The 25,897-nt window shown below is 44.9% G+C and overlaps 1 protein-coding gene across 4 annotated transcripts in view; it reads right to left on the bottom strand.

Moving 5' to 3' along the window:
- The window catches only part of EXOC1 (exocyst complex component 1), a 237,878-nt gene that overhangs the window by 180,914 nt on the left and 31,067 nt on the right, over window positions 1-25,897 (bottom strand). For all 4 annotated transcript variants that reach the window (XM_069200939.1, XM_069200919.1, XM_069200929.1 and 1 more), the window contains exons 2-3: window positions 11,571-11,695; window positions 2,588-2,718 (exon numbers count right to left, since the gene is read on the bottom strand). In XM_069200939.1, the coding sequence (XP_069057040.1) occupies window positions 2,588-2,718; window positions 11,571-11,694 (255 nt within the window). In that variant the 5' untranslated portion in view covers window position 11,695. The remainder of the gene's footprint in view (window positions 1-2,587; window positions 2,719-11,570; window positions 11,696-25,897) is intronic.

Genomic DNA, 25,897 nt, shown 5'->3' on the forward strand with positions numbered 1-25,897 from the left:
AGAGAGACTTGGGAGTCTAAATGATCCAACAGGCTAAAAATTCAGGGCTCACTGGGGGTGCATACAGTGGTAATTTTACGAATAGGATCTCAGTTTACATATATTTTCAAAAAATAAATTAAAGGTTATGGCTGATGCACTAACTTTCTATCCATCACCCTGACATGCCATCGGGTAACCATAGAGGCTCATTTATATGGTCACTCATGGTAGAAAAGTGATGCATAGAACATTATAGGGACAGCAGTAAGATACTCCTGAACATTTATAGAGACCTCTAACACCACTCTTGAGAACAGGTCTGGAGAAACTCACTCGTTGATATGTAAAGATGCAAAACCTAGAAAAGGAGAATTTGTGAACCCTGGGAATATGTATTAGCAAAGCTAGATGAGTAGAAATTGCAGAACCATTAGGTGGAGATCTATTGGATGTTAGCTACTGAAAGGTTTGCTGTCTTCAATGTGTTTCATTTAGAAGACAACATCTATGTGCATTTCCTTATTTTAAAATGTTCTTGATAGTTATGATAGAAGCGAAAGGCAAGTAAACAATTCTGTACATTATTACAACAATCGCCAAAGTCCTAGCTATGACAACATCTCACAGGTAGTCTTTCCAAAGGTAAAACAACCCTAACCTCATACGATCATACAGTAACAGCTGAGGGAGATGGAACAGCAGAAATGGAGAATTAAAGGGTGGGCAGTGGGAAAGATTGGACTCTCCAATGGTACTAAGTCAATGAGCAACGGCAAATACCAAGACTTCTTTTAACTGTTTTTTTAACTCCAGGACTGAGAAGGAAGCAGGTAAACATTTTAGAATGGATCTGAAAAGGCAACTAAACAGACCATCAACAAAAAAGTGACACTAATTTCGACTTTTATTCCAGGTTTCCATCCTGGCATCATTTCCCCAATTCCATGACCTTGACTGGCAACACCGATACTCTGTATTCTTACATTTGGGGCTAATGCTGTCGGAAGGTGGGGTTTCGAAGGGTGCATTTTTTGATAAATTAACATTACTATGGCAGTACATCTTTCTCTGCGCAGGTCAAACAAAGAAGGCTTATTTTAAGAGGATTAGAGGAGAGATTGTGAACCCAGCTTGTGTAGGAAAACTGAAAGTCACCACAAGTGCAGCTCCTGATAATGCATTTTCTCTGAGTTGCTCTGCTTTAGTTGTCCACACAATGTACAACTCAGTGGAATCACTGATTTAGTACTAATGCCACTGTAAGGGTGCAGGCAGTAATATATGTCACTCTGAAGAGTGAGAAGAACTCTGACCTGGGCATGTCTTTAGTATCGAAGCTTGTTATGCCTTTTGTCAGGTTTGATTTGAATGTTCCTTCTTGATGACTATGACATATGGGCTATACACAAAAATCAAAAAGATCTCAAATTAAACTTTCTGTAGATTAAATCATATTAAATGGACAGCCATCAATAACTTAGTGATGCTAATCTGCTGCTCATGAGCAGCATGGAGAGATACATGCTACTGATTTCTTCATATAACGGGTCTCATTTGAACATTGCTCACTGAGTAAGTATTATGCCATGTAAGGAATAACCAGACTCCTTTCATTATGCTTTTAAGAACCTCTTCACTAATATTAACATTTCCCCTGTTATTAATATTATCTCTCTCTCATATAAGCCTATGAATCTTTTTGTACTACGGCTACTGAACTCTTAAAATTGCTATCACTACTGTATCTTTCTTTCTGTGTGAAATTTACAATATGAGTACACAAAGAGTTCGCTAACCCTTCATCCACGTCTGCGCGTTTCAGCATCATACAGCATACAGATGGTCTTAAACATTTTCCAAGTCTTGGTTCTGTGGGCACAATAAAACATCATATATTTGCTGAAGGTGTCAGTGTCAGATGTGCTTACTCTAAGACTGATATTTAATTCTCAGGTGTGTCTGACCCTAATAATGCCTGCTCCAGGGGTTACTACTTTCCTGTCCCAGTAGAGTTCAATGGCTCGCTTGTTATTTCAGGTGACCCTGTATGTATAACTATCTTTCAGGCAATCACATAGCTTGCGCTCTCCCTGGACATTGAACTTATTAACTGTTACTATCTGTTATACTGTATTATCAATGCACACCAAGTCTTGGATGCCCAGCCTTGCTATATCTGTGAGCAAGAGGGGAGACTGGCCCTTTTGTATTATTGCAACACAACTGCTGAAATGTCCTGACATTAAATAGCTGCAAGCTGGGCCCTTTGGGGATTTAGTTGTTTGGTGAAAACACATCTGGTTTAAAGTCATCGATGGACACTGTTTGTTGCCTATTGTTCTTGGTGGTTGTAGCAAATATTCAGATCTTGGAGATCTTGGTGGTAGTAGCAAATATTCAAACGAGAACTTTGAAGGCCGAAGTGGAGAAGGGTTCCATGTGAACAGCAGTTGAACATGGGTCAGTCGGTGCTAAGATATTTCTTCCTGTTGGGATGCATGATTGGAATTTATACCCAGTTGTGTTATATTAATAAGATAGTAAAACAGATAACAAAATGCATTGTTAGATCAGGTCTAAAAATGTACAGCACAGCATAACTTACTTTGATGGCGTCCTTGGCGTCCACTACAGCAAGGTCTCGCAGCGTCCATGCCGTCTGCCTTTTGTAGGAATCCCCTTTGTCTGACTTCCTCACTTTCACTACATTTACTTGTACCGGACGTTCTGTTGTGACTGGAAAAAAAAAAAAACACAAGTACTAGCTTATAATGCCATTTTTGTCTTTCAACAAGATTGTTTGCACGGACTAGCATTTGTTAGAGGTATGAAAGGTCCAAAGGATGCTTTTATGGTTGTAATTATTTATTGTTGTTAGAAATAGAAATGGGGTCTCTAGTTGGCAGTCAGTTTACACCCTGTCCAAGTAGGGACACTCATTTTAGTCAGGATAATTGACATAACCAGCTCAGCTAATCCCTGCTCATCCCCTTGGTAGCTTGGAACAAGCAGTCAGGCTTATCTCAGAAGCAATGTGTAAAGTATTTTCACATAACACAAAGTAATGCAGTGAAAACACTACAAAAGGACACCAGACCAGTGTTAGAAAAATAGCCAATATTTAACTGTGTAAAACAAGACCAAAATGAGAAACATCCAACATATAGTAATAAAGATATGACTTTTGCAAGAATGAACTGAAAAATACAGTTCCTTGAAGTTGATAGCTTCCTCTGGGGCTATCACGACGTCGTGGACAACAAACACAATTCAAGGCGACTGCAGAGTTGCGGGCGAGCTACGGTGTCAGGAAGACCCGCAAACAGTACCTTGGAAATGTAGGGCGTTATGGTCCTCACGATGAGATCCGGAGTGCAGAGTCACTGGCGTCGACAGGCATTGTCTCTGGAGGTCAGTGCAGGGGCTGTCGGGTCCTTGAAGTTACACATGTTGCAGATCGAACACCGGACTGATGACGAAGTCAGGAGTGCTGGTGTTGATGGCATCGGGGCTGCAGTGTGAAACAGGACGATGCAGCACCCGCAGGTCATGGTGCAGGTAGCGGCTTGGTGAGGTGTCAGTGAGACCAAGGCTGCGATGTGAAGCGGGCGGTGCAAAGTGCAGTGTCTCCAGGTCGCAGGGCAGGCAGTGGTGTAGATATTGCTGAATCAATGTTGTTGGTAGGCCGAAGGTGGCGGTAACACACTGGGCCGGCTCCATGCGGCGCCCACTGGTCATGGTGGAGGTAGGGGTGTCTGTTGACGATGCTGGAGTCGATGGCGCAGCTGTCGGTAGACCGGGGCTGCTGTGCGGGACGGTGCTTTGTGTACCTCACGAGCAGTGTCCCCAGGCCACTGTGCAGGCAGCAGCGTCGGTGTCAGCATAGAGTGGCGGCATCGGGGATACCAAGGCTGCGGTGTGAGCAAGGCAGTGCGGGGCCTACAGGTCATGGTGCAAGCAGCAGCTTGGTGACTGTGTCTGCATCGGTGAGACCAGGATTTCAGTGCGAAGCGAGGCACGTCTCCGTGCGTTGTCATTAGGTCACGGTGTAGGCAGTGGTGTCGTTTTCTTCTGTTGCTGCACAAAACACACAGTTTCCAGGACTGTAGGCAGGTGAACCTGAAGTCTTTGATATCCCTGAGACTTCGAACAGAAGGCAAGATCTACTTCAAGCCCTTGGAGAAAATGCACAAAGGCTTGAAGTAGAAAATGCACAAGCAGGATACACAACAAAGTCCAGTCTTTGTCCTCTTTAAGGCAGAAGCAGCAACTGCATGCCAACCCAGCAAAGCACATGCAGCAAGGGGGCAGTACTCCTCCTCCAGCTCTTTTCATTGGCAGATGTTCCTCTTGATCCAGAAGTGTTCTAAAAAGCTGGGGTTTTGGGTCCACTACTTATACTAATTTCTGCCTTTGAAGTAGGCAAATTTCAAAGGATATTCTCTGTTGTTCACAAGATCCTTCCTTGCCCGGGCCGGACCCAAACACACTCCAGGGGCTGGAGACTGCATTGTGTGAGGACAGGCAAAGCCCTTTCAGGTGCAGGTGTCAGCTCCTCCCTCCCCACTCTAGCCCAGGAAGACTCATCCGGATATGCAGGACACACCTCAGCTCCCTTTGTATCACTGTCTAGAGGGAATTCACAAACAGCCCAACTGTCAATCTGACACAGATGTGGATTCCATAAGCAGGCAGAGGCATAGAATGGTTAAGCAGGGAAAATTCCCACTTTCTAAAACTGGCATTTTCAAACAGACAATCTAAAAACCAACTCTACCAAAAGATGCATTTTTAAAGTGTGAGTTCAGAGACCCCAAACTCAACATCTCTATCTGCTCTCAATGGGAAACTGCACGTAAAAGATATTTAAAGGCAGTCTCCATGTTAACCTGTGGGAGAGATAGGCCTTGCAATACTGAAAACCAAATTTGGCAGTATTTCGCTATCAGGACATGTATAGCATACCAGTACATGTCCTACCTTTTAAATACACTGTGTAGGAAGCTGGCATCTATGGTGTTGTCACCTTATACCAGGTATACCCTATTAGTGAAGTTAAGCAGTGTCTAGGGAGCTAAGGCTCTTTAGAGGTAGCTGTGGATGAGCAGCCAAGACTCATCTAGAAGACATGCAAAGCTTATGCAATACCACTATATTTCCACAGCAACTTAGCACACATGAAAGAACCACACAGTGGTACAAAAATAAAGGTACTTTATTATAGTAACACAACACTAGAATACTTTTATGCAGTTCCCCGCAACTAAAGGTAAGTACACACTAATTACATACACAACAGCAATCAGCAATTAGCATAGAAACAAGCAGCATTGGTAATACTTAGTAAAAATAGAGAGGGCCCTAGGGGAGGGCCAAATCATATAATAAGAAAGTGAATTGCAAGCAACAGCCCCCCGCCCAAGCATGTGGAGTTGTTAGAGGGGAGCTGGAAAAGCTAGGGACTCCAAGAGGTTTGCAACTGAGTGATCCCCGGCGACCAGGAGAGCAGAGGTAAGTACCTGGTCTCCCCAAGGACGAACAGGAGGACTTGGAAAAAGGATTGTACAAGAACAGGTCCAGACTAGAAGAAACCAAAGGTGGATTACGGTATAAGAGGGACTGCAAAAGGAGGAGACAGAGTCCAGTCCACAATGGAGTGTCCCCTGAGGGCAGGAGCTACTACCCCCCCTTCTCTGGATGAAGAACCAGGTCAACTAGGGAAGGAAAAGACCAGCTGTGGAACCCAGGAGCTGAAGAGGAGTCCTTGGACCGGTGCAGATGGTGTCCCATGTCGGTCGCCTGGTTGCAGATGGTCAGTGGTGTTGATGAACCACCAACAAGCCTTGGCAAATGAAAGAGGAGCAAAATAAGAGTTGCAAGGCTGAAGAGGAGCAGCAAGGCCTAGGGGACTCAACCCTTGGAGGGGAGTCCGGAGTGACCCTCAGCAGTTGGGAGAGCCAACAGAAGCAGTCGCAGCCCCCACAAGCATCCCGCTGGCAGCAGGCACAGTAAGTCACAGTGAGGCCCAGTCAGCACACCTGAAGAGGAGTCGCAGGAACAGCAGAGAGGAGACTGTGCTTGACAGGAAGAAGTACTGGGGATACTTGGAGCCTGAAGACCCTTTGGAGAAGAAGCGAACAAGCCTTGGTAGCCGCAAGGGTACTGTCCTGCAAAGAGTGGCAAGGGCTCACCATCTCCCAAGTTGGACAGCAGGCAGAAAAGACCAAAGGGACCACTCCAGACAACCGCCTGTGATGCAAGATCCAGGCAGTTTCAGCAGAGAGCAGGTCCACGCAGCTGGGCGTCGTTGCAGTTGGTGCCTCCAGATGTAGGGGAGGGACTCCTTCACTCCACAGGAGATTCTATCTTACTTCTTGGTGTAGACGAAAGTCTTGTGTACCCCAGAGGATGCACAGTCGGGGAAATTATGCAGTTGTTTGAGGGAGCCGGAAACAAATGTTGTAAAGCGAAGTCGTCGCCGGAGTTGCAACTTCCCTATCAGGAGGGGGCTGTGACATCTGCCTGACCTGGCCACTCAGATGCTCCAGGGGCCTCTGCACATCTTGGTTTGGAGATGGCACAATCAATTAGCCACTTGAAGGAGCTCTGGGACCACCCCTGGCGTGGTGATGGACAGGGGAGTGGTCACTCCCCTTTCCTTTGTCCAGTTTTGTGCCGGAGCAGGGACCGGGGTTTCTGGACTGGTGCAAACTGGTTTATACAAAGAGGGCACCAAATGTGCCCTTCAAAGCAAACCAGTGGCTTGGGGAGGCTACCCCTACCAAGCCTTGTAAAACCTAAATCTAAGGGAGAGGGTATTGTCTCCCTCTCCCACAGGAAATCATTTGTTCTGCCCTCCCCTGCCTGAGCTGGTTAAGCAGCAGGAGGGCAGAAACCTGTCTTGAGGGGTAGCAGCAGTGTGGGCTGCCCGGAAAAGCCCAGGCAACTGGAAGGAGCAATACTGAGGGTCCTCTAAGAGCCCCCATAGTGTATGGAATCATACAACCAATACTGGCAATAGTATTGGGGTATGATTCCGACATGTTTGAAACCAAACATGGAAGCTCACACTAAGGCAGAAGAACCTGGACAGACCATCAGCATTGGTGCGTTCTGTGCCAGGATGGTGTTCCACTGTAAAATCAATCCTGTGTAGGGAAATGGACAATCTCAACAGTTTTGGGTTCTCACCCCTCATCTGCATTAACCATCTGAGGGGCCTGTGGTCAGTCTGAACCAGTGAGATCCAAACAAGTAGGGTCTTAACTTCTTCAGTGCCCAGACCACAGCAAAAGCTTTCCTTTCAATTGAACTCTACCTCTGTTCCCTGGGGAGTAGCCTTCTGCTAAGGAAGAGTACAGGTTTGGTCTAGGCCCTCTTCTTTCAGCTGTGAGAGTACCTCCCCCACACCATGCTCTGAAGCATCTGTCTGTACCACAAATTCCTTGGAGAAGTCAGGGCCCAGCAGCACGGGCGCCGTGCACATTGCCTCCTTCAGTGTGTCAAACGAAGTTTGGCACGCCTCAGTCCAGATCACCTGTCTAGGCTGCTTCCTGGAAGTCAGCTCTGTCAGGGGAGCAACAGTGGTGTCATACCCCTTGAAAAATCTCCTGTAGTATCTGGTGAGGCCTAGGAAGGCTCTCACGTGCGTCTGGGTCTTGGGGGGTGCCGAAGCCCAAATGGCATCAATACTGGGCTTTAGGGGCACCACCTGACCGCTTCCTACCTGGTGTCCCATGTACACCACTGACCCCTGCCCTATCTGGCACTTACTGGCATTGAGAGTGAGGCCTGCGGCTTGCAGCGCCTTCAACACTTCCAAGAGGTGGTGCAAGTGGTCCTCCTAACTGGAGCTGAAAACAGCAATGTAGTCAAAGTAGTACGGCAATGAAGTTCTCAAGCCCAACCAGGACCTGATTGAGCAACCTCTGGAAGGTAGCATGGGCATTCTTCAACCCAAAGGGCATTAGCCGGAATTGGAAGTGCCCCTCTGCTGTTGAGAACGCCGACCTCTCCTCGGCCCCGCCCCATCAGTTAAGGCAATCTGCCAGGATGCAGACGTTAAATCAAACGTGCCGAGGAACTTGACAGCTCCTAACCGATAAATGGGCTCATCAGCTCTGGGGATGGAGAGGGTGTCAGTCTTGGTAACTGCATTCAGCCCACGGTAGTCCACACAGAACCGAAGCTCTGGTGTGGCACCAGGTGCAGCATCCTTAGGTACCAAAACCACTGGGCTGAACCAAGGGCTGCTGGAGTGCTCAATCAGTCCTAAAGCTAACATCTTGGATACCTCATCCTTGACGCTGGCCTTCACTCTGTCAGTTAACCTGTAAACATTGTGTTTACAGGCAAGCTGTCTCCAGTATTCACATCATGCGTGCATAGATGGGTGACACCTGGAGTGATTGAGAACAGAGATGAAAATTGTCCCAGTAACTGGCAACAGTCACTCCATTGTTCTAGAGTCAGAGAAGAGGAGAAGATCATGGTTTCTACTGACCCATCATGTTCCCTGACTGACAGGAGGTCAAGGAGAGGCTCACTCTCCTCTTCCACCCCATCATCTGTAGCCAGAAGCATGGTTAACTGAGACAGCAAAAAGGGAGTTTGAGGCGGTTCACATGTAGGACCCTCAAGGGGTTCCTAGGAGTCTGCAAATTCACCAAGTAGGTGACATCACTCTTGTGCTCCTTTACCTCTAATAGCTCTGTCCACTTCTCCTGTAGAGCACAGGGCTCTACTGGGGCCATGACCCACACTTTTCTGGCCAGGCTGAAACTCAACAGGAGTGGTATTCTGGTCCTACCAGCATTTCATGTCCTCCTGGCTTGCCTCCAGGTTCACCTGAGCGAGCTTCCTGAAGCGGGTGGTCTGGTGTCTGAAGGCCAGCATGTAACTAAATGCATCCTGGGATAACTTCCTAGGAGCTTGCTCCCAACCTTCTCTCACCAGACTTAGAGATTGTCTCGCAGGGTGCCCATACAACAGCTCAAAAGGGCTAAAGCCAACCCATTTCTGTGTTACTTCCCTGTAGGAAAGGAGAAGGCATGGCAAGAGAACATCCCAATTACACCTCATGGAGACTGACAGACCCCCAATTGTGACTTTCAGGGTTCGGTTGAATCTCTCAACCAACCTGTTACTTTGGGGGATGGTAAGGAGTGGTGAACTTGTAGTTGACTCCACACTCCTGTATATGGACATAAAGTTGGTACCCTGGTCAGATACCACTTCCTTGGGGAAACCCACTTGGGTAAAGATTCCCATCAGTGTCCAGGCCACGACGGGCACGGGCACTGGCCTCAGAGAGATAGCCTCTGGGTACCGAGTGGCATGGTCCACAAAGACCAGAATGAACCAGTTGCCCACGGCTGTCTTGGGGTCCAGAGGCCCAACTATGTCAATGCCCACCTGCTCAAAAGGGATGCTCACAACAGGGAAGGGCTGGAGGGGAGCTTTACATTTCCCTCCTTTCTTGCCACTTGCTTGGCAAGTCTGGCAGGACCTACAGAAGGCAAGAGTATTTTTTCTCATTTGGAGCCAGTAGAATTCCCTGTCACTGGTAGGGCCTACCGCCATGGTTTTCCTGGTGTTACGAACACCATGAAAACCATGGCGGTATGCAGGGTCCAAATGCCGCCGGCGGTACATTAGCAGCCGCCGGGCTTGTTATGGAGATTGCTATCTCCGGCCCTGCGGCTCAGCGGCTGCTACCGCCATGGCGGTCGGTGTGGTATATTGGGCCAATGTCATAATGGGACCTCCATTATCTTCAAGGACAAACAACAATAAACACCAACAAATGCGAAACACATTTATACTTATTCATTACTCACAATACTATATGTCCTATAGAGGCAAGAACATAGCTCCCCTCATCGAACGTGAGTAATGAGAAGGCTCATTATGATTAAAAATAATGAGTTTGGCGTGGTGGTGCATGTCTCTGACCTCCATGCATGTTCTTGTTTTCACTTATTCTTCACTCACTCACAGTAGGAGTGCTGAGCACCAGCCCACTGGAAGATGTGGTGGAAACAATTGTGCAGCCACAGTAAAGTTATTGTGTGAACTCTGCAGGAAGCTCCGACATTGATTAGAGGCATATAATACACTACAGAACTTCTGGGTCTATAACAAAGTGTGAGTAACGAAAAGCAGAGCACAAAAAAATAGGACAAATCTAGCTGAAGAAAAATATTATTTTTAAAGGAGAACCTCCTCACGCAGTGATACCTAGTCACGGAGTGGGCTACTACCCATTCACTAAGAGGGAGGATGTTTTAAGACATATACTAAATGCACAATGGTGAACCAGGAGTGGTGAGGTAAGCAGCGTATGACAAAATAGGCAAAAATGTGAGGATAAAACTGACTACAGGGTATGCAGGGAATTTATTAATGCATCCCTGGGCTAGGATTAAAAGAAACAGAAGAAAGCAGGCAAAAATTAAACCTGCTTATTGGTGTCACTATAAAAGCGTCAAATTATTTCTGCCTATAACCCTTGAAAGAGGAGTTGTGGCATTCTTCAGGACCTATAACAAGACGTCTGCCTGAGTGCTCAAAAACATCAGGGTTTAAAGGGAATACCCTACTCACACTTTGTTATAGACACAGAAGTGAGTTAATTTGGGGAATCAACTTCTGCAGGTCTTTAAATTTCCTCTGGCCCTCTTTTGTGATGAGGAGACTTATGAGAGTCAACCATTACACTGAGAAACCAAGTTGAGGGTGTTAATTTGCAAATTTCTTGAACCCAGAGACCCAGCAGTGAGAAATCACCGGATTATAAGAACAAAGGAGCTTCAAAATGAATACTCAAGTGCAACGGTGACCTACCCATGCATTGAAAGGTGGAATGAGAAGACGATTACCAGGATACAAGGGGAGATTTCAATCTTCATCCAATGGTAAATCTAACTACCTTCCTGCAATATTAGGGTTGGGGTTATCAGACTGATGTCCTTGTACTATGGTAAGTTTCCATCTTGTGAAGCCTGCATTTCTCCAATTTTCTGGTTCAGACTCGATAGGGTAAGAAAAAGACAATGCCTTCAAGTAATACCATGGGCAAAATACATAAGACAGTACTTAAGGGCCTGTGGAGCCTCACTGATAGGTCCTACTTTTGATGAGCATTTTTTTCAGCCTTCTACTCCTCTAGAGTATAAAGGCTCTTCTGATGTAGGTTTGCGAGCAAGACAAGTAATGTATGGCTCCTCATGCCATCTATGGAAAGTTTGCATACAATGTGGAAAACAAATAGTGTCAGTTAAATCTAAACTAGGCCTTGTTAAGGCGGCATTGGCAGAGGCCGATATGACCATCAGGTCTGCTGAAAACAAGGAGCGGAAATTGGAGGCACTAATGCAGCAAAGTACACAGTGTGTGATACAAAACATTATAATGAATTAATCATGTACATTTTAAAAAGATGTATCATTTTATAAGTAACCACATGTAGTATAAAAACGTGCAAGGGTGAACACGAACAGAGCAGAGCAGTGAAGGCCTTCACTACAGATCTCTATCTTTCTAAATTTGGTGTCAAGCATCATCCACTGGAAAAAGCTCATCATTACCTGTGGCGCACAAGAAGCAGTTTTTCTTCTTCTTGCCTGCTTTGCAGACATTGACAATACTCAGGAGTCGCTCATCATTGGGAGTGAAGATGTCTCTTTGCAGCGCATGCTTGATGGCCGTCATCCTGGTAGTAGAAAAGGGACAATTCATAACGGCATAATACCTTGATAATAAAGTCAAGTAACACTGGCAGCCTGAGACTGACTCACATTACATTTTACTCTAAGGTCTCACAGTGTCTCCTGTCCTTGTCTTTATCTGTTTTACTTATGAACCATTTTATTGGCAAATGTGATGTATATAGCAAGGGAATGCAGTTGCAACATATAGCATCACAGTGAGTGCTGATCTCAGCAACAAAAGCTGATACAGGGCTACTTGGCACGGGCAAAAAGAAAAAGCATGTGACAGAAGGCAACAATACTTCAGACATGACAAAGGCAGTAAGAACTGAGACATTCACATAGACAATACTTCATCATGACAAAGGCAATAAGAGCTGAGACATTCACCTGGAGTCTAATTAAAGCATACTTGGTCCCCGTACTTAGGGAGATAAACCACACGTTTTGTAAATCAGTGCTTCAAGAAAGCTACATTTATCGGTGAACATCTAGGCCACACTTAAGAAACCTGATGGACTCCATCTTGTTTAGATCACGTGCCTGTACCAGTGCTGTACATAAGCACACAGAAAACTTAACATATTAAATCATAAAACAGTATTTTGCAGAGCTTGACCATCCTCTACTGTGATATTAGGGAGGATATGCATGGTGTTCTGTTCTCAGACTTGCAACTGTGCTTCAAAGTTGCATCTGTGGTGGGAAGAATGTTTCTCTCATTAGTTTTATCAACTGTGCCAGGATAAGATATGAATTATACTAATGAATACTTTATTGTTTCCCTGCATGCATGGTCTGGACATTTCCATTGCTTGACAAGGGTATATCTTACCATGCTTAGTGATGAACTGCTGGACATGCTGTAGTCAAGGTCCCTTGAGACGGAATAAAGGTTTTACTCTCAAAGAATGTTCTGCCTCACATTGTTTACTGGACCCTTGCTTTCACATATCAATCACCATAATGCATTTGTCAAGAATTGGTGTGTCAGAAGCTTGCCAAGACTGAGCACTATTGTGCTTACCATGCATAAGGCCCAAATTGAAGAACACCTAAACGTGTTGGATGACAATAAACCATCCATAACCTTCAGCCAAGCCATTTGGGGAGCCTCGACCCCATGCCGCAGCAAAACTTTAAAAAGAACCCCACTCATTCTGACCCAAAAGATCTGAGTAACTTAAAAGGCCCATGTTGAACAAGTCGCCTTCTACTGCTTGGCATCTGAGACATATTAGGGAAGAATCACATCCCATGTGGCACCACCTAGTTCTAGCATTCTGTGCAAATAATGAAGTTGTATTAAATAGACATGAGAAGAAATTGCAGCCTTTCAAGACATAAAAGACTCCAAATAACATAATTGCAGCCCAGAAACTTCTGAATGGATTAGGACAGACGAAACACTAATCACATTTTAACCATTGGGCACTTGACTCTTCAGAGTGTAGTGAAGGTGGGCAGTAAAATTGTGACTGCAATAGATGAAGTAAGCAGAACAAGTGATTGTCATTGATACAGGGGTTTAATCAGCCACATTTGTCTCTAAGTTACGTTATTAAGAATCCACAAACAGAAATGACAGGAAGCTAACAGACCATAAGCATCTCTCTTTTTCCCCAGTGCAGAACCAGCAAAAAGACAGCAGAAAAAAGGTGTAAGACGAGGGTCTTAATACCTAAATCCATGGCAGTAAGGATTTTTTTTATAAATCAACACGCTGGGGGTTAGCAGAGTGCATTGGTGGCCGGCTAATTTGGTTAACTAATCGTATTCAATTTTTGCTGGCTATCGCATACTCTTTGTATCTGAGTAAATGTTTGTTGGATTTAGGAACAACTGTGTTTGTTGTACTTCTAAGTTCCACTAAATCCTGTACATTTTATCTGACCTTTCACCATGTTCTCCACTGGTTGGGATTCTGTTTGGGTGCCTGACAATAAACTGTCACTTAGTTTTAGATGTTGCAACTGGGTGAAACGTCTTTCCTCAAATGTGCAGAGACTTTATTCACTCCTCGATGAATACAACACTACAGAGAAAAAACATACTGAATCCAATGTTTCACTGAAAACATAACCATTAAAACCTAACCTAGCCACCATGGTATGCCTATGAACTCAAGAAGCAATACATAACAAAATTAAACAAGCATTTGCAATGAAACAGGTCTCGCGTTTGATCATGTTAGAGCTGATAGCGTTGTAAACTCCTAACCCGACTTTTCACCTATCGCCAAAAGTGCATTTATGTACGTAAGCCGAAAAAGTGCATTTAACTATGTAAAGCGCTCGACTTCTGCCAAGTGAAGTCGCGCTAGTAAATTAGAGAAAAAGTAGTCCACGAGCCGGACAGAAAACAGCGAGCCTCGCATGGATCCTTGGATCCTCCAATGTGTCTTTTATCAGTGGACTACAGAAAAAGATGGCCACTGCATCTAACTTTTATTGGTCATTCTCTACATCAAAATTGTATGCTTCTCTCAACAACCATTCACACAATACACTTTATAACCTGTCCAAATATCTCAGTGTTAGGAAGGTGAATTAAAGGCTATGATTGGATCTCACATAGAAATTTCCATCTAATATGCTGTAATAAACAAATCACTTCTAAAGCTCCCAATCACTGAGTCTAGTTTGAAGATGTCTTTTAAACACAGAAGTTAAAGAAAATTGTTGCTGCATCTTTCTGCATCACAGTTACTCCTGCTCCTCAACTTTGTGTGCTTGACTTTACAATGAGTAAGGTTTTACAACAAACAAAGGTCCAAGTGACAAAATGTGAAGGATACAATTCTTTAATCATTATATTTTCCAAAAAGATAAACTGCAATTACTACTCAACGAGGTCCATGAATTAGGTCACTTGATCTCTGCCTTTTGGTAGGTCTGCATTTACAATGCTGTCCAAAAGACTTTATGTAGGGTGAATGCCCTCCTTGGACCAGGTATAATCTAAATCTGCCTCAGTGTTAACTTTAAAATGGCAGTTCGTAGTTGACCCCATTGAGTTAAAATGTACATAAATATGTTTGAGTTCTTCCTCAATCTGAGCAGTTCTCAGACTGTCATGTTGGAAATACATCACGCCACATCCTTGTTTGAAAAGGCCATATATTAGTCCGTGAAACACAATAGATGTAGATACCAGTCCAAAAGACGTTAACATGAAACTTAACGCACTTTGGCGAGTTGCAAAGCTTGTTTACTACAGGGAAAACATATGCAGTGGTATGCTATGGTAACTAAGGTAACTATGGTATGCAGATGAAAGATCCAATGATCTGACCCCATTCCACCCTAATGGGGATACACAAAATCTTCAGTTCACACAGCTGTTTTAAAATCTCAAGTCAATACACATTTAGATGCTACCATCTGTTTGCTTGCAATGAATATCAACGATAATTGTATTTGCTCCATCATACCTTCACATACAAGCCTGCCTAACCTTAGGGACTAAGGTTCTGCTGCAATTAATGATTACCTACAGTCTCATGTTAGGTACTTCCAGAATGGCCCTCTACTTCTGGTTAATTTAAAATAACTTGTGAAATGCCTTGCGCAGCGGTTTCTAGTTCAACAGGTCCTCCAACAAGAGTCTCTGTTCCACACACCTTCACCCCTAACCAATCCTCACTTCAACCTTTTCTCACTATCTTATAGTGTCCTCCCCTTTTTCATCACATAAATAATCTACTAAATCCATATCATACTATAACCTCTGTGCATCCTAAGAGTTATGCCACACCCTACAAGTCATTCATTCTTCCCTAACAATGAACTTTCCTAAATATATATTAGACACAATCATGCCTAGGAAAATCGAAATTTATCAGCATATGTACTTCTACATCATTCACAATTATTAATTATTGTGCCTTTCCACTCCATTCTGCAATACTGGAATTACCCCTCAGTCTCACCTTCAATCCTGACTCGGCACACTTCTCATACTTAGCTGGCAGACTTATCCTTTACTCAAGTGTTTTCCACAAGTAGCTTAATCTTGTGAACACTACTGCACCTGCATGTATAGTTTTTAAACAAAGATCATACTTCGCGCCAAAGTCCTCAAAAAGGCCATCAACCGGCAACTCACAGGACACCTGGAGATCAACAATCTATTGGGCGCCTCCCAATTCAGAGTCCCCACCAACCACAGCACACAAACTACCCTGATCGTTGCCACAGACCCCATCAGAACCCTCCTCAACTGGGGAGAAACAGTGGCCCTGATCCTCCTCTGCCTCTCAGCAGCCTTCAACACCATATCCCACCACACCCTTGCCAAGGGGCCTTATCAGAATCCAAGGAGACGCCTTTGAATGACGCACATAGCCGACTGAATGAAAAACAACTGCCTTAAAAACTTAAGACAGACAAAACGTAAGTACGGATCGTCGGGAACAACTCCTCCCTATGGAATGAGTCCTAGTGGCCTCTGGATCTAGGACCAACTCCCACTCCGACAGACCATGCAGGAAACCATGGCATCATCCTGGACAGCAAGCTCACCATGAAAAACCAGATCAATGCAGTATCTTACGCCTGCTTCCTCACTCTTCGCATGCTTCATTAAGATATACAAATGGCTCCCCATCAACACCAGATAAACCTTCACTCAAGCCCTAGTCATTAGCCGGCTGGACTACAGCAACACACTCCATGTAGGAATCACAACACACCTCCTGAATGACTACACACCATATAGAACTCAGCGGCCAGACTCATCCTGGACTTTTCAAAACTGACTCACGCCACCCCACCTCAAGAAGCTCCAATGGCTCCCCACTGAGAAGAGATGTCAATTCAAGATACTGATCCACACCTAGAAGGCCCTTCACAACCAAGGACTAGCATACATCCGCCACCGCCTGAACTTCCACAAACCCACCAGATACCTGCACTCCGCATCCCTCTCTCTCGCACACACATCCCCACATCCGCCCAATAAATAGTGGAGGATACTCCTTCTGTTACCTCTTGGTGAAATCCTGGAACGGCCTCCGCCTTCACCTACATACCTCATCCATTCTTCTGGAATTCAGAAAAGGAATCAAGACCTGGCTGTTTAACTGACCCCCTTAAACAGCAATGTTCTCAGTGCCTGAATACCCTCATGGGTGATTAGCCAAGCTCTATAAATCCGATTTGATACTTAGCATTCTGTATAAACTATTTATAACCACCTTGCCAATCCACCCATGTTTCTCTCTTGCTGTGTTAAAAGTCCTCAAGGTACCCCTATCATCATAATTACATTTCAAACTTTTAGCTCATTTTATCTAACAATTCAATGGTTTTGGCAATATCAAAATTCTCCAGTGAGATAGGGCTGTTTACTGTCCACACATTCCATAGGCATACCAGATTACTTTTTCTCCTCATTTTATCTACAATGCATTTGTCTCTAAATTCTGCAAAGCACGAAATGCTAAAAATGCTCTCTTAAAAGCCCCACATAAATCTCCATAATTTTATTAGTTCCAAATCAAATCAAATCATTAACATTTATAAAGCGTGCTACTCACCCGTGCGGGTCTCAAGGCGCTAGGGGAAAAGGGCGGGGGGGGGGTTTACTGCTGCTCGAAAAGCCAGGTTTTTAGGAGTCTCCGGAATGCGGAGTGGTCCTGGGTGGTCCTGAGGCTGGTGGGGAGGGAGTTCCAGGTCTTGGCTGCCAGGAAGGAGAAGGACCTCCCACCCGCAGTGGAGCGGCGGATGCGAGGGACGGCAGCGAGCGCGAGGCCCGAGGAACGGAGGAGAAGGGTGGGGGCGTAGAAGCTGAGGCGACAGTTGAGGTAATCCGGTCCCTTGTTGTGGAGGGCTTTGTGTGCGTGGGTGAGAAGTCGGAAGGTGATCCTTTTGCTGACTGGGAGCCAATGCAGGTGTCTCAGGTGTGCGGAGATGTGGCTGTTGCGGGGTACGTCGAGGATGAGGCGGGCCGAGGCGTTTTTGGAGCTTGGCGGTGGTCCCAGCATAGAGGGTGTTGCCGTAGTCCAGGCGGCTCGTGACGAGAGCGTGGGTCACGGTTTTTCTAGTGTCGGCGGGGATCCAGCGGAAGATCTTGCGGAGCATGCGGAGGGTGAGAAAGCAGGTGGAGGACACGGCGTTGACTTGCTTGGTCATGGTGAGAAGAGGGTCCAAGATGAAGCCGAGGTTGCGGGCGTGGTCTGCGGGGGTCGGTGCGGTGCCGAGGGCCACCAGGAGTCATCCCAAGCGGACGTGGTGTTGCCGAGGATGAGGACTTCCGTTTTGTCAGAGTTCAGCTTTAGGCGGCTGAGCCTCATCCAATCTGCGACGTCCTTCATGCCCTCTTGTAGGTTGGTCTTGGCGCTGGCGGGGTCCTTGGTGAGGGAGAGTATAAGTTGGGTGTCGTCGGCGTAGGAGGTGATGATGATGTCGTGCTTGCGTACGATGTCGGCGAGGGGGCTCATGTAGACATTGAAGAGTGTCGGGCTGAGCGATGACCCTTGAGGTACGCCGCAGATGATCTCGGTGGGGTCTGAGCGAAACGGAGGGAGGTAGACTCTTTGGGATCGGTTTGAGAGGAAGGAGGCGATCCAGTCCCGGGCCTGGCCTTGGATCCCGGTGGAGCGGAGGCGGGTGATTAGGGTGCGGTGACAGACGGTGTCGAAGGCAGCCGAGAGGTCGAGGAGGATGAGGGCGACTGTTTCACCGTTGTCCATCAGGGTTCTGATGTCGTCTGTGACTGAGATGAGGGCGGTTTCAGTGCTGTGGTTGGTTCGGAATCCGGTTTGTGAAGGGTCGAGCAGGTTGTTGTCTTCTAGGAAGGTGGTCATCTGTTTGTTGACGGTCTTCTCTATTACCTTGGCGGGGAAGGGGAGGAGCGAGATGGGGCGGAAGTTTTTCAGGTCGCTCGGGTCAGCCGTAGGTTTCTTTAGTAGTGCGTTGACTTCGGCGTGTTTCCAGCATTTGGGGAAGGTAGCAGAAGAAAAAGAGGAGTTGATGACGGCCTGGAGGTGCGGGGCGATGATGTCGTCGGCTTTATTGAAGATGAAGGGAGGGCAGGGGTCCGATGGAGAGCCGGAGTGGATCGAATTGGTGGTTTTGGTTTCTTCGGTGTTGATGTGGGTCCAGTCGTTGAGGGTGATGGTCGGAGGTGTGGGTTCGGTGATGCTTGGTTGGGTCTGGTGTCCGAAGCGGTCGTGGAGGTCGCTGATCTTGCGATGGAAGAAGGTGGCAAGGGAGTTGCACAGATCTTGTGACTGCGTTGGCGTTGGGGTTGGAGAACTCCTTGACGATGCTAAAAAGTTCTCTGCTGTTGTGGCTGTTTTTGTCCAGTCTGTCGGTAAAAAAGTTCCTTTTGGCAGCGCGGATCAGGTGGTGGTGTTCGCGGGTAGTGTTCTTGAGGACGGTCATGTTGTCAGCGGTGTGGTCCTTGCGCCAGGCCTTCTCGAGGGCGCGACAAGTTTTCTTCGATTCTTTGAGGGTGTCAGAGAACCAGAGAGGTTTTTTGGTGTTGGCCTGTCGGTGCGTGCGTTTGAGGGGAGCAAGGTTGTCGAAATAACAGGATCTTTGACCCGTCAAGTGGATCCATGTGAAGACTGTTGCTGCTCCATTGGTTACCAAGATGAAGACTCTGATGACTTTGTCTTTTCAATCTTAAATGTGAAAACTGCTTGGAATAGTTAGAGTCACATGATTTGTCCCCCTTTCTGGTCTGCGATTAGCCTTAAATACCTCCATCTCATTTTCTGTTCTTCATGTAACTCAGTGCTAAGTATTTATTTACTTTGGTTTTCAAACAGTAAATATTGTTTTCAAATATTCATAGGTTTGTGCACACATGGGATTTTCAGCTAAAACATCCTCTGTAAATAGGGTTGGTAACTTGCCTTGGAGACCGTGACTGGTCACCTCTGCCTCTGTCTGGGGGACAGTCAGCAAATCGGACTGGGGAGAACTCATGAATAATGTGATCACAGTTTGAAATGCGGTGCCCATTTATGGGTGGACTTCAAGCCTGCCTTCTTGGTGTCTTGGAAGCTATGCTATGCAGAACTGCTGCCTCTCTTCACTGATTCACTCTGACTGAACCCAGTCAGTCAAGTCCAGGGCTGTTGGAGAGTTTGAGACTGGGTTCACCTTTTCTACCCTCTCATCCTCCCTTTCAATTTCCAGTCGCCTTCTCGTATTTATAATGTACATCTTCTGGTGTTTAGACCCATTACAATTGATTGCCCCTTCAAAGGGCTTGTAGAATGGCTGAGACAATGACTCTTTCTTGCTTTCTTGGGATAGGCATGCTTTTTGCACCACTTTGTTTGCCCTCACCGCCAGGTGGGATACCTTCTTTGAGGGGTTGCACTAATAAGCATGTCAAAAATGGTCTACGTGAGATGAGGTAGCTCAGCAGCATCCAAAAAAAACAAGGACAGCTTCTTTGGACTGTCCCAGCATTGAATCCCGCTTCAGCTTTCTTACCACCATTCATGCCACCATTCATGCCTCGGTATCCTTTCTTTAATTTATGCCTGGGCCCTCAAAAACAAGGAAACACCAAGTGGCAGTCGCCTGCACACAGAGGGAAGGCAAGCCTTCAGAACCAGGGGACACACCGCACACTAACCACACCATGCATGCTCAAAGCACCACCATCAGATTCAGCCGGTGTACAACACACAAGGCCACTAGAATTATGCAGCAGTAGAAGGTCAAATTATCAAGCAGACCTGACTAAATTATATTGCATGGAAAGCATACTACACTGCACACCATGTGAATAAAATCATATATTCTATGACCTGTTGTTTTTTCACATTTGAACACAAAGGAGATGGCAAAGACGAACCCAGGTATGCTGATGCGCCATATTTAGTGCATTCACTTTTAAACACATGTAGAAAGATCGATAAGAACCAAAAGCAAATGTATCAGGACGTGATAAAGAACCACTAGACCACTGAGGAACACCGTTCTGAAATCTCATGCTGAAGACTCACATAACAACACATATGTCAGTGTGCTGATGCAGAGCAGTGAGTTGAAAAAGACCAAAGCATAGCAAGCAGCAGGTGAAAATACAACAGAGTGAAGTAGCTGCTAACATCAACACTTATTCCACTGCAAGTTATGTTGATCAGTCAGTTCAAAGTACTGGAGCCTTGATCTAAACTTCAGAATACTAAGATGGGCATAAATGCACACGTGGTACGCTTTCACTCTTAAACAAATCTTCGAAGGACAACTGCCTTAAACCAGGTAGAAATTGAAGCAATGGTATTTGTTATGGAGTCCAACACAGCAAGACTGCAACTAGTTTGTGCTCATAAGCTTATATTCATCTGAAGATATCGTAGCTACTCTGTATCCCAGATTTAATTAATGGGTTTGTGAGCGTGCCCAGCCTTATCTGTTTAGTTATAGTAACTTGTAAGCAGACGCGTCCTCAAGGCTGTTGAACCTCTAGACTCATTTAAGATGATCAACTCTAAGTAGCACATAAAGGCCCTCATTATGATATTGGCGGTAAAAACCACCAACCGGCGCGGCGACGGCGGCCAAAAGACCATCGCCGAAGCTACCAACAGTCTGCCACATTATGACCACAGCCGGATTTCCACCACAAGAAGGGCGGAAATCCGGCTGTGGCCATACTGGCGGATGGCGGTAAGGTGGCACTGCTACCACCAGCAGCGCCATGCCAGTATACCGCCACCAGCCGTATTATAAAAAATAATATGGCCTGCCGGTGTTCTGCAGGTGGGTGCTGCTGGAGGTAGCAGCGCCCTGTCCCGTCTTCTGTCGGAAGACCCCCTGGATCCAGGTACGTCAGGTCTCCGACAGGGGAGAGGGTTGGGGGTGTTGTGTGTGTGTGTGTGTGTGTCTGTTTGTGGATGTGTGTGCGTGAATGTGGGAGTGTGTTTAGTGTGGTTGCATGCGTGCATGAATGTATGGAAGTGTGAGTGCGTGTATGTATAGAAATCGAAATGCGTGTCTGCATTGAAGTGTGTAAGGATGTGTGTGTGATTGGATGTATGTATGCATGTATGTATGTGTGAATGAGTGTGTGTCTGCGTGTGTGTGTTCATGGGGAGGTGTGGCTGTAGGGGTGGGGGGTGTTTGGAGAGGTAGGGGGGCTGAATCTCAATCTCAATTTAAACAAAGCTATTATCACAATTATTTCAATAGAGTTCACACAAATTAATAACAATATCTGAGCAAGAGAAATGGTATACATTGGTACAGCAACTGAATTAGTTTGAGCAATAAATGAGGAAAAAAAATAACAGCTCCCTAGCTACAAATTCGCGTCGGCACGTTGGGCTTCATGCAAAGGTTTTAGTAACACAAATTTAGAAAACATCTAGCTATGGCGCTATCAAAACAGCAGTTCTATTAAAACAGTAGCAGCTGGTACTTAGAAAAGAAAAGACAAACGACAATACACAGATCATACATTTACCTATCCCTAAGGAATATCAGCAGCACAGCTTCAACTTCTTCCGGGGGACAGCAGCATCATCATCAGGACAGGAACAGGGCAAGGGGGATGGTTTAGAATTTGGTATATAAGATTACTAAACCATCAGATCATTAATTTAGTATTGAACAGACACAGTAAACTCAGAAAATAATAAAACACCAGAATGTCAGTGGACTGACTGGCAAGACACGAATGTCAAAGTGACAAGTCACACCAAGAAGACTACGCTCAAGTATGAATGAAGAATAGTTTTGTGAGAAACACGGCAAAGAATGGCTTTCATCTTCTCAGTACCCAAACATTAAATTAAAATCAATAAGCATTTGCTATTGGTCAGAAACATTAGACGAAGAAAGAACGACAAGTTACTAAGACATTAGATATCAGAAAATATATTAGGCAGACATCCGCACATTTACAATTTGTTCTTCTCCGTTTGCATACATCCAATCGATACAATAAGAATCAACTTATGGATCCTTCCGTTCATCATCAGAGAGTTCATTGTTCTTATCCATTACTAAATATGCTACGGATCAAGTTACAGCGATGTAGGAACATTCTTGGCTTATTCAATATTTCCTCAAAAGAAACACATTTTATTAATACAAACTCCGGACAAGTTTAAGATTCAGACAAAGAGCTTGTTAATCAACAGACAGGAGATTGTTCTACTAACATAACAGTTTACAATGCTTTGGCAGACATTCAACTTTAGCTGTGGCCTTGCTTACTTGAGGGCCTTTCAGTTAGCTTAAGCAAAGTACATAATATTTAGCTGCAAGTATGACAGAGTAATGCATTTTCAAGCATATATAAACTCTTAATTCAAGTTAATACATTATTAATTAACCATCCCAATCAAGTAGGCACAAGTCACACGTTATTTTCCATGCTGATTATATCTCATATATTTAGTCAAGTATAGGAATACATGTAAAAATTATTAACATATGTTTTAGCACTCACAGGTTACATGAAAAATCTAGAGAAAATTCACTTTCACTCCTATGTGTAAACCTATCCATATCAGGAAAAAGGTACATCAAGAACCGCAGAAGTTGAAAGACTATTAGATAATCAAGAAGGCAAAGGGTCCTACTTACTGTTGGTCAGTCACAAAATATGTTTATTTACACCACAGTCTTTAAATCAGCAACATTCGTATACAATATCAGGGATGTGGAATTCCTATATCCCGACGCCTGGGAAATATTGTTTGGGGTCAAGGGTAACAAATTTTCATGTTGAGTTTTTTGTCCTTGGGACAAGTAGGCCCAACCCCGTGCAGGACAAATACTTTGGCTGCTAGTTTACACAGAAGGGAACTGTTTGCAGTTGAGGTAAGGTGTCCATATGCTAATGCGGTTTGCACTTGTATTTAGAGTTCATTAGGGTGAGCGCTGTAAATGAATGCTTTAAGGTCACACTGCACTACTGACAGTGGTTCCAGTAAAAAAAAAAAAAGAAATTGTACACAACCCTTCCAGAATGTTCACTGGTTAGATGCAAATGTTTGCAGAAGCTTGTAGGCAAGAGTGATGATTCTTTGCTTTCAAAAGAAAATGTTCAGAAAAAAATGTATGTAGAAAAAAACCTTTCGCTACTATGAAATTTTAGGTGCTATCTCTTTGAAGCATCATTTAGTAAAGTGTGTTGATGCACGCTAGTATTTCTAAAAAAATATTCTTAATAGAAAATCAAACAAGATTATGGGAATCATTAAAATAAACAAGCACTGCCAAAGCCAACCGATCTGACATTTTTTGTGAGACTTTTGGTTTTCGTAAATGCGTGCCTTGTTTTAATGTGGTTTTTGTAACACTTTATTGTTGTGGCAGCTGCCAGGCCCTCACTATTGTATCAAACACTGCCAATCAGTGGCATAACGAAGGCCCCACAGAACCCCTCCAGGGGCCCCCCTCACCACAGCACCTGCCCTGAGTGAGTCCAGAGGGGTGTATCCATGTTCTTTGTAGAAGGGGCCCTCTCCAGTTTCGTCACGCCACTGATTGCCACAGTAGTTCCTGGCACTGAACAAAACTTCTTTGTGAGCCAATTTGTTCCTTGTGGAAGAGCAGAACGCGATCACTCACAGTAAAGCCAGCCAATAGATAGAGAGCGAAATAGAAGTTTAATAAGAAAAAATGTCTTTGTTAACGCCAGACCTAATTACGGACACAATTCTTAAAGAAAGTCACAAAACTGCATCCATGGTATAGGTCTTTGAATTAGTGGCTTTCATGAATTCACAAGAACTTACAGAAGTAGACCAGGAAATTGTATTTGTCTAAAATGTCTGTGAACTGTATTTTAGCACAAGCAAATATGCATGTGTAGATTTGCTCATGTGTAAATCTATTGAGCGTTTACAAGTTCACTTTTCCTCCAACCACTTTGTTCCCATTCCTGGAAAAACTTCTACTTCTGCCATTTTCATGTATCCATGTTCTTCTCTACAAAGAACATGGATACACCCCTCTGGACTCACTCAGGGCAGGTGATGTGCTAAGGGGGCCCCCTGCGGGGGTCTGTGGGGCCTTTCTCATTATGGGAAAAGATTAGAGAAGAGCTGGTGAAAATCCTTAAAACATGCAAGTTAGTAAGTTTGCAGACTCAAAGACATTCCAACCCTGAAACTACTGCTTATTGCTTCCTCCAGCCCCAGTATGTAGATCTGCGGAAAGGTAGCAAAATAAGGAAATTGCAAGTATTCAACCCTACTGTAGTAGTGGCCCTGGCATAATCAGAGAGGCTATTATCAGAGCTCCAACACAAGGAGATTTTTGCCATAATTTGTCGCCGCACTACATGGCACCAATGGGACAAGTAGATTTGTTTACAAGACAAGTAGATTTAAGAAGCAAACTGTCCCGTGGACAAGTAGATAGATTATTAAATTACACACCCCTGAATATACATTAAACATACTTATCAGTAAAACAGTTGAAATGTCTTTAAAAGTTCACTCCCAGCTAATAAAAACCTTCCTACTGCACAGGTTACATCCAAATATTTATCTTTTTTCGACCTTTAATTCCACACTTATGGAGGACTGGCCTTAAAAATATTTTCCATATCAGCAACAACTAAATACAATTTATCAAAATGAGAAGACAGTTACTCTTATGTTCAGGTCCCATGTGTACTTACTATTTTACCTTGCATTATATTCTTTACCATTGTGCACATAAGAAAAATATTCAGCCCAATTCTTAACTTTAGCACTGCTTGTAGCAAGGACACATTGTGTAAACGAACCCTTCAGGATTTCACGATTTGCAAAACAATTGCGAAATCGGCACTTATGTAAAAAGCCCGTGAAATTTAGAAATTTGGCAAAAAACAATAAATGCCCCCTGGGCCCCAATCTTGGTACAAATTAATGCCCCCGGGGTCCACCGCTCATGGAGCATCAGGGGTCAGGGAAGGGGGGGTTGTGGGGCATTCCCTTTTATCGAATTTTTGGTCCACGGGGTACATAGCAGGCCCAGGGAGTATTTATCTGTTTAAATGATGATTAGGGCCCGCTGCAGGTCCTAATCATTTATATATATTAAAAAAAGAATGCCCCCTGGGCCCGTCACCCGCAGGACTTCCGAGGGGCATTCGTTTTTATCAAGTTTTGGGCCCGCCGCCCATGGGGCCTGCAGCAGACCAAAGGGGCATTTCTTGTTTTTTAATGGGGAGGGCATGCTGCCCATGGGGCATGCGATGGGCCATGGGGGCATTTTTTGTTTTAAATAATT

This window comes from Pleurodeles waltl, chromosome 1_2 (genome assembly GCF_031143425.1).
Source record: "Pleurodeles waltl isolate 20211129_DDA chromosome 1_2, aPleWal1.hap1.20221129, whole genome shotgun sequence".
NCBI lineage: Eukaryota > Metazoa > Chordata > Amphibia > Caudata > Salamandridae > Pleurodeles > Pleurodeles waltl.